Source organism: Xenopus laevis, chromosome 9_10S, assembly GCF_017654675.1.
Source record: "Xenopus laevis strain J_2021 chromosome 9_10S, Xenopus_laevis_v10.1, whole genome shotgun sequence".
NCBI lineage: Eukaryota > Metazoa > Chordata > Amphibia > Anura > Pipidae > Xenopus > Xenopus laevis.
Window position 1 is genome coordinate 30,873,321 of NC_054388.1, and position 11,695 is coordinate 30,885,015.

General features: G+C 39.9%; 1 protein-coding gene across 1 annotated transcript in view; it reads right to left on the reverse strand.

The window, feature by feature from the left end:
• Positions 1–1,698: 1,698 nt before the first annotated feature.
• Positions 1,699–11,695, reverse strand: part of vat1.S (vesicle amine transport 1 S homeolog) — a 37,931-nt gene continuing 27,934 nt past the window's right edge. The window contains 4 exon segments of the mRNA NM_001122695.1: positions 1,699–2,407; positions 3,626–3,867; positions 6,265–6,354; positions 7,140–7,310. Coding sequence (NP_001116167.1) covers positions 2,108–2,407; positions 3,626–3,867; positions 6,265–6,354; positions 7,140–7,310 — 803 coding nt within the window. The 3' untranslated portion in view covers positions 1,699–2,107.

Below are 11,695 nucleotides of genomic sequence, written 5' to 3' on the forward strand. Positions count from 1 at the left end.
TCATTTGATTGTGATATTTTATTCTAATGCCACCATGGTTTACTAATTTGGCCACTCAATGTATTGGCTATCTCAACCAAAAACTGGTGGAACCCCTATTTATATTTAGAGTTTGAAAATACTGCCATGTCGACCCTGATGTGGTCAACTCCAGTTTTGTTGTGTGATGCCTAAAATAACACTCCTTTCTCTAAGAAGCTACATGAGGTTGGAAGGTCCGATGTGCTTTAGAAGAAAATGCTTGAGCGTCGCGGCATTAAAAGGATAGAGCAGTATCCCCTACTCCACAAAAAACCCTTGAAATACATTTCACACTTTATATAACCAGTGTTGCAACAAGCCAAGTCAGATCACTTCTCAGAGGAAGTTTATGGAACCTCAAATTTTTTTCTTCAGATGCCTGTACATTTCATTGTGGCAACAACTGTATTATATTTAATTTTGTGCTTTTGTATAAAAACGTTGTGTACAAAATATTGGCCTTCTCTCTCCCCAATTCCTAGTGTTCAGATGGCTCAAACCATCAACATGGCAAACTGGTATATTTTATAGTTTCATAACAGTTCACATGGTCTTTGTGTTTTATTTATGGAACATGAAACTCGTCAACCCAAAGCTGCTATAGATTATATATCAGGCCTGATCAGTAGAAAATCCATCAAACAAGCCAGTGCTTCCCACACGTCTGCAACAGAACAGCCATAGAGGCTCATTGTGCTGCAGCTAAGGGGACAGAAATCAAATAAGGCATCTTCCCGAAATAACACACCCATTATTTTAATCAGCTTGAAGAACACTACAAAAATAAAGCAATGATTATTTTGGGATTGCACACCAAACAGAAGCTGAAGCATGGAATGCATCTAAATGAGCTGCTCATTAATTTGTCAGCAAAGGGAGTAAATATATCCAGTTTTGGAGGAATGAGGTAGCATCTTTCACTTGATCCATCCTTGCAGAAGAGTTGGCAGCAGTCACCTTCTATATATTATAAAAAATGTCAATACAGCCAAGACATTGCTAACAAAATGTGGTTTGTTGGTAACTCGTTCATGATATAGGAGAATTGTGCAAGAGTATGATCAAACCTCCAGACTAAGCACAGAACAGTATCCAGTGGAAAGGCTGGGTGTACTGGCAACTCTGTACTGTCCACGGAGATTATTGTGTCTTCCTAAATTGCATCTGCTGATTATTGTGTATTCCTAAGTTGCATCTGCTGAGCCCTTCGTCAGGACTTCTTTTCCTCAATGGACAGGACAAGGTGCTTGTGCTAATGCAAGGATGGTTTGGACAGAAATGCCACTAAAGCAGTAAATTAGTACCACTACTGAAAAAGGGTATAGAGCTCTTTCAGCTGATTAAAATGAGGGGACAGTTGAAAGTGATGGATCCTGAGCATTTACCCCATTTCCCAGTTTCTTAGTGGCCTTGACTCACGAGTAACCAAAAGATGGCAGTTGAGTTGTCAACTTAATTTGGTCTGCAACACTCCAGGCATAAACCTTACAGATAAATTTATTCCAGTTAATTCAACCTTTGCAGTGAACCTGGAAAGACCCCTCAGCTAATATAATTGCAAAATAAAAAAAAAGAGCAGATACAATGGCTGTGGGTTCTAAAGGTGATACTGCTGGGAGTTCATTATGGAGTTCATGCTTGTAGCTAAATGAACACCTGCCTTATCAGAAAGGAATATCAAAAAAAATGAATGTTTAATAATGTAAATACACGAGAGAAATAGGCATATGAAAGGAGAGATCACATAAAGAAAGAACATTTTGCAAATGAAAGCTGCATCTGATCAAATCAAAGAGAAAACGTGGATAACCTTTCCTCATTGGTAAATCTGATGTGCATTGCCAATTTCACATAGGTGAGCAGAGAATGTTCTTTATAGGAAACCTGGCATTGGCTGTGGGCAATAGAGTGTATACCTGTTCACTGCAACATGGGGATGAGACATCATCTGGCAACCAAAGCATGACACCTCTACTTTGCTTAGTTCCACCCCCCAAACACAAACAAAACACACACACTAGTAGAACCATTTTTTTTTTTACCACCAGCAGACCTTCCACTCCCTCTAAGCTGCACTAAAATCACTCTAGTTTTCTTCATTCTTGGTATCCTTTTTTGCATCCTCCTTAGCATCCTTTTTTGCATCCTTTTTCGCCTCCTCTTTTGCATCTTTTTTCGCATCTCCCTTGGCATCTTTTTTCGCCTCCCCCTTGGCATCTTTTTTCGCCTCTCCCTTGGCATCTTTTTTCGTTTCCTCCTTTTTCCCTTCACCCTTTGGATCCTTTTTTTCTTCCTCCGTTGCATTCTCTTCCTTTGGCATGTCAGGGATCAAGACAACTTTACCGACATTTTTCTTCTCTTGCATTTGTCTCATTGCATCCCCAACCTAGAGGGCAACATAGAAAAAGCCATGATGCCCCTTTACACCAAATGCTATTGCTCAGCCTTGCTATGAGTAACCAGCCTAACCAAAAGAAAGGACAAAGTCTGGCCCAAGAGTAAAGAGGTGTGTGTAAAGGAAAACTATACCCCCAAACAATTTAGGTCTCTATAAAAATATATTGCATAAAACAGCTCATATGTAAAACCCTGCTTTGTGTAAATAAACCATTTTCTTCCTGTTACAGTTGTAGTATTTCTTGTCAGGTGATCTCTGAGGCAACACACAGACCATTACAAAGTAGTAGTTCAAGGCAAGAGATGTAAAAGGACAATATTTACTTGAGTTGATATAAACTGTTGCTTAACTATTCATTTTGGGGGTATAGTTTTCCTTTATTTTAAGCTCTATCATTAATGGCTTGATTGGCTAACAGAACTGGAGGATTGTGGTTTAATAAGAGCTATATAACTTTAAGCCTGAAAAAGTCCTGGCAAAACATCTGTCGGCACTTCACTACACTCGCCTACTGTGGTTAAGAGGTTTAAGAGTCAGAACTCAAAGTGTATATTGGAAAGTTGCTTAGATATTTTTTCAGTAGGCAAAATGTTACTTGAAAAGGAATTTACATACCCAAGTATATTCTCAGCCCGGAGTCCTGAGAACATTTCTATAATATGTAAATAGCATGCAGTACAAGTGTGGGACCAGATTGATGCTGTACAATTTTTCTCAAGTTAAGGGCTGTCATTCCTTACATTAAAGTGCTGGATTATATTACAGGTATGGGATTCCCTTATCCAAAAACCAGTTATCGAAAAAAAGAAGCTCAGAATTAAGGAAAGGCCGTCTCCCACTGACTCTATTATGATCAAATAAACCAAATTTGTTATTTGCTTTTTCTCTGTAATAATAATTCAGTAGGTTATACTTTATCCCAACTAAAATATACTTATATCCTTATGGATGCAGAACCAGCCTATTGGGTTTATGTACTGTTTACATGATTTTCAAGTAGACTTAAGACGTGAAGATCCAAATTACTGAAAGGTATTCTGGATAACAGGTCCCATACCTGTAATAGGATTATACAATACAAATTAGTATGAGGGCCATAAAACCATCTGAAGGTTCATATCCAGCTCACAAGCCTCCAGTTGGACAGCACAGAGCTAAAAGAAAGGAACAAATACAACGGAAACAATGATACCACACTCCACTTACCTGTTCGAAAGAAAACATGGTGTCAATTTTGGGCTTTATCTTGCCCTGCTTGTAAAGATCCAGAAGCGTAGTCACCACACTCGTAATCAACTCTAGTTCTTCATCGAGGTGCCCCAGGTGGAAGCCACACACTGCTTTGTTGGCACCGATAAGCTGCATGGCAGTTACGCTGAACTGGTTCCACCAGGACTTGGCCAATGCCATAAGGTTTTTCTTTTGTCCAGTTAACAAATTGGCTGCCCCTAATCACAACACACAAAAAACCTTATAAGTAGGACGACACTGGCTCATGTGCAGTACTAATAAGGATAAAGCATACATTCTTCTATTATACACTATGTGTTTAGCAGTTAAAATACACAGTACTGTTTTATAAAATGAAAACATTTTTGCATGATTTGGCCACCCAGGCAGTCAGTCAAATTGTGATGATCCTATTGCTTGACCATAGACAAATGATTAAGGCATTACATAGAAATCAGGAGAGGAGTGAATCTGCCCAATTCAGTCCTTGCCAAACAGCCTGGCTGGGCTCCAAACAGATATCTACTTTGATTTGGCCCCATACATGGGGCAATAATGTAGCAACGTGGGCAGCAGTGGCTGACAACACTTTCAGGCAATATTGGCCTTTGTAGGCCCATTTTTACAGAATGATTGTTTCTGATTAAATGTTTCTGAAAAGAAAACTAAAATGTAGATAGGGCAGTTAGTATTTTGGACAGCAGATGTTACCATAGAAGGGGGCTTGTTGTGTGCTAAGTCATGTTTTCTACATAATTGTTAGATAAATAGATCATAATGAATTATGTATGACACCAGGGCTGTGTTTTTAACCCCCACCCCCCAATGAGACAAGTGCAGCAAGGTCTGGTTGCGAAACTTGACTAGGAGAAGGGGTTACCTATTTCCTAACTGAGCAGAACATTCACACTGTATCACACATGAGCCAATCAGGTAAAAAAGGAGAAGGTGGTCACTGCCAGGGCTGTATTAGTAGCCAGCACGGCTACCTGTCTGCTCACCTGACTGAAGACAGTGGTACCGCTCCCTCTCAGCTCTGCCACCGGATCTAGAGGCAGGCGGGGTGCCTTTCTTAATTGCCTCCCCCCCCTCCCATATAGGCTTTCACCCTATACATGAGCCATTGATTGCCTATATGCCAAATATGTATCTGCCTAGGGCAGCTCCGATTATTAACTGCTTATCACCTGGAGTCGCCTGAACAATTCCAAAGCCAGACATGCTGTTAGAGCTGGTTCTGCAGAGATTCCTCCTTCATCTCAACAGCCAGCTTAGAGACAGGGTCAGAATGGGCTGGCGGGACACCGGGAGAAATCCAGGTGGGTCCTGGCTGGCCTAGACCCTGCCACTGCTTCCCAAGACCCCCTGATCGCCAAAAGAAGATAGGTAGAAGCGTGCAAGGGAGAGGCGGACATGGAGGCAGGTTCCCATAGGGGGATGTGCGACAGGAGCATGGAGGGGGGCCCTGCGACAGTAGCCCAGGCCCCCCAGTCCGACCCTGCTTACAGATACTAACAGGATTAAGGAATTGCTCAGCAGAAGGCAGTGGCTGAGCTGCCAGGCTTTAATGCAGGTGCCTCCAGGTCTTTAAACAATGAACAGAAAGACTATATACTACTGTATATTGCCATCATGCAGGCAGTCATACATAAGGAACATGCAGCATAAATACAGACTGATGCCTTTGAAACATTTTTATCAGAATACAGTAGTAATTTAAAAATTAATGTGGTACAATACACACAATCAACACAGCTAGATATAAATCACATTGACACAATGTAAAGGATCGTATTCTGATCTTAGTGAGAGAAGAGCCAAATCCTTGTGCAGGAAAAGAACATTTGGAGCCTGAATCAAGCACTCTCTTGTACTTCACTCTTCAGCCCACCAGATATGAAAAAACAAAACAACAAATCTCATTCACTGTGAAACGCCTGTGAGCATTCCACAACGGATACTGTATTCCATGAACAAGTGTATCGTTTAGCAATGGCATGTGTGTTTCAAGCCTGGGATCAGAATGTGAAGGTCTCGAGTTCAAAAATACTACGTCTCCGAGAACACTTCCCAACTTAAAGGGGTAGTTTGAGGCATCTGAAATTATAGCACATTACTTGGAATAATTCAAATTTTTTGATTCTGCAGTTATCAGGCTTGATCAATTGCTTACACTAGCAACACAGCAGCAGTTAGGAAGTCCATATAGAAGATGAAAAGATGAGAAAGATAAATATAAATGCACTGAAATTGAATTTCACTGAACCCTGCATATCGGGACTAGATAGTATATTGAGAAAACACCATTAGATTCCTATAGAAACCAGGGCGTCCAATTTAACCTGAACTGGGCGCAACATAAGATGCAGGCACTGCCTAATAGCAATAAGCATTGTGTCCCCAGTTTCTACACCCCCTCCTGTACAACGGATTGCTTCTGTGTGATAAATCAGAATAACCACTTCATTCTGTAGTTTGTTCTGCACAGAAATATCTAATCATTTGTTTTCTTTAGGCTCAAAGCAAAGCCTGCAGCATGTGAGATCGGTTTTTGAAGGGTTGTTTATACAGACGTCTACTAAAAGTGTATTGGATTCTTTTCTTTCTGTACTTACCATATATCACCAGTTTGCCCATAGGTTTCAATAGGTTAAAAGCTTTACAGGTGTCTGTTCCTCCAAGGGGATCCATGACAATGTCAACACCTGGAGGAAGAACAGTGTTTTTTAGTTCAGTTTATTTGTAGGAAATACATGTGTTGCGGTAGCTGCATAGAATCAGCACTAACTGATGGGAGGCAGGAAACGCAAAGAACAGAAGATCAGAACCCAGTGCAGCAAAATACCTGACAATAAGGGGGTTATTTATTAAGGCTCCATTTCTTTTTCATGCCATCCGTTTTGACACCAGAAACCCGAAAAAGTTGTGGTAAAAAAAATTAATTTTTTTAGCGATTTATTCTCCAAAGCTGCTCCAAGTCAGAATCCAAAAATACTCTAAAACCTGCCGTATTCATGTAAAAGTCAATGGCAGATGTCCCCTTAACCATTTAAAGATGTTTTAACCCTCAAGAAATGTTCAGAGTTTTCGGGGTTTGACTAATTTTTTTCCCCATGGAAACTCAATTTGCATCAAACTCGAAAAGTTTGGGTTTTTCACACGGCCATTCGAAAAAAGTCGCAGTTTTTCCCGATCATGCACAAGCAACCCTGGACTTGCTCAACCAGGGATAGGGAATAAATATATGCAAATCATAATATTTGAAGGGTAAAAATTAGGGCATTGTCATTCAAATAATCTAAAACACTGGGTAGTATAAATGAATCCACGCTCGTATAATGTATTCATCCTTCCCAATATCTGAATAGGAATACACGGATCGTTTGTGACATTGTTTTACAGTAGCAAAAGAGAAAAGAATATGAACAAAACAGAAACATGCTGTCTGCATGAGTCAGTGTGAATATCAGAGCAGATACACAGTCAGTACCTTTAGGGGAGACTTTCCGCACCTCCTCAACATAATCATTGCCCCTGTAGTCAATGGGATGGGAGACCCCATTCTCTTTCAGGTTTTCATGTTTCGATGCCGATGCGGTTCCAAATATTGTGATGTTGTCCACGGTTTTACAGAGCTGAACAGCTGCGGTCCCCACGCCACCTAGTAATATGAAAAGTACTGATGAATTACAGCAATTAGCACAACAACCAAAGTATATGTATGAAACAGATCCCGTTATCAGGAAACCAGTTATCCACAAAGCCAAATTACAGGAGGGCCATCTCCTAGAGACCTATTCAAAAGGACTTTACATGTCTGTATCCAAAAGGACAGAGTCACAGTTTGGGAAGCACTGCGCGAGTCATTGCACCACCAACATTTTGGAAGATTAAAAAAAAAGAGCTCACTGCCAGCAAAGTTCACAGCTCTCCATTGAGGCTTTTCAAAGAGTAAAAACATTTACCGGTATGTTACAAAGACTGACAAGACTCTAATATTAAAAACAAAATGTGCAAGCGTTTCAAAGGCATTGCATCATATATTTATTCAGTTATTCATTGGTTTAAAGTCAAGTGGCAGTTCAAAGGGGCAGTATACCCCCTCATTTAGCAAAGGTGCAATGATTTAGAGATTGTGCTGAATATACTAAAAAAGTGTTCTTTTTTCATGTAAATAGGGACACTATAGATCCTTGCATAGGCAATTCACAGTCCACATATAGTGCCTCTGCATAATGCCAACAAAATAGGTACAAAGGAAGGGGGATTAATAACTGGTAATGTATACAACACCCTCCCTTTCACCCTTTGTTGTGACTGTATTCATTAAAAAAAAAAAACTATCTTACAAATTCTTTTGATTTAAAAATGGGTAACTATTTCTACTGCAAATTTTAGAAGGCCAGCTTGAAACTCTTGAAACTATGTTGTCTTTTCCCATAATGCCAGCATTGCTGTGGTTGCAAGGGGGCATTTCGTCTGAAGCAATTGCACTGGTTGATGTATTAAAATGAATACAATTGTGCAATTGTCCTTGCACATCTCCCTAAACCAGACTCAAATGCAATGAACATTTTCCAAGTCCGGTTGGCTTGTCAATGACTTGTGCGAGTATTTAGACACAAGTTTGCTGAACCTACAAACACATAGTGAGGAGGGAACCTGGAGCTATTGTCTAGTCAGGAGGTGGCTTTAATGATGTAGTTTAATAATATTGCTTCTAATTTATTTAAAAGTTCAGTTAATCTATTAAGTCTATATGTATTTAGTTACTTTATGCAGTCCAAAGGGGAGTTTTCCTCTTAATAAAACAAGCAGTTTGAATTCAGCACATGAATACAGATTTATGTCAGCTGTTCTTTATATTCCTGGAATTCACATTTTTCTGTGACTGTGTGGGAGAATAAAATACATACATTGTCTACCAAATGGTCTCTTATACATTTGCTCTGCTTTATTTAAACATATTATAAGGGAAGAAATGGAAGCTTCATCCTTTATATACAGTGACTCACAAAAACACTCAGACCTTTCACTGGACTAATCCTACACTTAAAGTATTTCTGTATTTCTATTTTCAAGGATGAACCCCCCCCCAAAACAAAAACACCACGTTAACAACCCCCCTAAAAAACCTTAAGATCCACTGCTTACACAAGTATTCAGACCATATGATTCTAGGCAGATTTGTGCGTTCTGGTGAGTCTGTGGTCGAACTGGGCCAGTAGAACACAAGGAAAAAAGACAAAAAAAAGAGTGGTCCTTGCCAACCCGGGTCCACTCCCTGCTCTGATCCTGGACTTTCAGCGCTGCCCCCCACCAATTGTGGCACCAAGGCAGCTGGGGGCAGAGGGGAGGTGTAGGCTTGCAGTGAGCTTCATTACTGGATGGGGGGCCCAGGGGTGACAGCTGTAGTGGGCCGCAAACACCACAGTCCGACAGTGAGTTGGATAATGCTACATTTAAAGAAGAAGGAAAGCTATATACTGTAGAATACTTTACCACACAAGTAAAAAGCTCGAGAAACTCTATGGTTGTTTAGGATACAGCGGCCATATTAGCTTTGTGTGACCACTTCCTGCCCCAGTCTCTCCCTGCTCACTCATAGCTCTGAGCACAGATTACAGCAGGTATGGGAGAGGGAGGGGTAAAGGAGCAAACCGAGCATGCTCAAGCCTGTGCCCTGGATGTTTAAGCTGAAAGAAGGATGTCTGATAGTGAAGCCCATGTGTACACAATAAAAGGAAAGAAATGCAGTGTTTCTTTTGACAGAGGACTTTGAGGGTATATTTATATAGACCTTTCCGATAAAGCTTAGTTTTAACCTTTCCTTCTCCTTTAAATAGCACTACAGAATCTCAGATATTTTGAAATCTAGACTTAGGCCAGGCAGTTATAGTATAGTCAACTTTTACTCCTGAGCCACTCCACCATTACTCTGGCCTCGTGTTTGCGACCACTGCCCTGCTGGTACATGAATGTTTTGCCCGAACTTACTTTTAACAGTATATCCTTTAATTGTACTGATTATTCCTTCCATGAAAAGCAGCAACTCCCCTGTTCACCCCTCCCCAAACTATCAGCATAACCCCTGTCATGTCAGCTGCCCAAATGATCGTAGCGGTAGAAGAATAACATATGATCCCAGGGAGCGGCCCTTTGTACTTAAAATGGCAATTTACTACTTTAAAAAAAAAAAAAAAATTATTTTTATGAAAATGTTTTATTTAGATGAAGCAGGGTTTTACATGCGAGAGTCCTGCAGCAGGTCGGGTACCCACAAAAACCTGCGGTGCCCTGCGGATTGAAGTTCCGGGTACGGGTAAAGACGCAGGTCGGCGCTTCTGCGGGTCGCGCCTTCTCAATAGCAATTTTTACAAAATTTTTCCAATCACGCCTACTTCAAATGATATCACTTCCACTTTACAATGAAGGGGTAAGGTACTTGCGGGTCCAAGCGGGTAAGAATGCGGGTTGCGGGTACGGGGGGTTCCAAAAAATGGACCCGCACAGGACTAACATGTGAGCTGATTATGCAATATATTTTTTAACCGAAACCTACATTGCTTGGAAGTGTCGTTTTCCTTTAAAAGCCTTGTCAGATAATGACTAATTGGGATGTAAATACAAAATTGAAATCCCAGAAAAGTGGAAAAAATTCAAATATTTAAAAAAAAAAAAAAAAAAAAAAAAAAAAAAGGGGTTAAGGGCTACAATCAGTAGAGCTATCACTACTACCATTACAAGTGTTCCCTATTGTATAATGGAATTGAACCTGCACTGCACCCACTACCTAAATGTAACATCCTACATAAGAACACATAAGTGGAAACTTTTCTTTTAAGTTGTGTATGCGTAAACTAGGAGGTACTAGATGTGAGCTAGGTAGCACGCAACAATGCTCTCCCAGGATATCACTTCAGGATTGTATGACCTGGCAAACTACTGCAGGAAACCCAGTATTTAGGTTAAGGATATCCTTTGACTATTTCCGTTCTGGTATATTTAAAGAACCCTCTGATGGGATTACTGTATCCGAGTGCTAGTTTTTCCATGCAGTTGGCAGATTTGATGCGCCACATATTCAAGGGCCAGATTATAACGAAATAAATATGTTCCATCAAAGGTTTTCAGCTTTGCTGCTCCAACAGTAATTAATACATATTAAGGTCAGTCTTGTGATTTCTCACAGAAACCCAGGGACTGATCGACAGGTGCACGGGGCAAACAAAGAGCATGATTTGTGTTGCCGTTGATTTCATAAGAATCCAATAAAGTTCTGGGCCAGTATATGGAACCTATGCAATCAATAAGAATGCAAGCCTCTCAGCCATCAAATAATGCTGGGGAGGTGTAAATAGTAAACACTACCATTGAACCTTGGTGCTTAGGTTTCTTTTTGGAAAGTGCGGTTCATAATCCTAAAACAAATCCGATTAATTGCCTATATATTGGGTTATATTAGTTTGCCCCAGCCAAAAAGTGCTCTGCCATGGAGGCACAGAAAAAATAAAAACAACTCCATGAGATGATATCAGATAGCATTCATAGTTCGTATTTTTACCCCACTTGCTCTTGGATACAAAGTTGAAAAGCATTCTGTCAAGATCTGTAATAAATAAACATTTTCAACCTGGAAATGTTTGCAAAACCACAAGTTGTCATTTAAAATGTTCACCCATTATTTGGGATATATACTTTCAAAATATAGCGGAGATTTTGAGATTTCTTTTAGGGTTCTTTGTGACACAAGACCCACTTATGTGTTTTTACTTTGTGATGGTCAAAGTGTTCACTGTAATTGTGAAAACTATACCATGTTATTTTTATTCCAGGGGTATTTACATTCAATGTATTTGGGTAATTATAGGCATACAGTAAAACCACTCTTTCAGGGGACCACAAAAAAATTTTAAAAAAAAGTTTAAAATTTGGAAAAAAAAAAGTTAGGGAAGTTTTTTTTTTTTAATTATTTTTATTGAGTTTTAACTTTTCTTTCACAAACAAAACACACAAATTAAGACAGTTTTTCTTTTAAGGTTACAT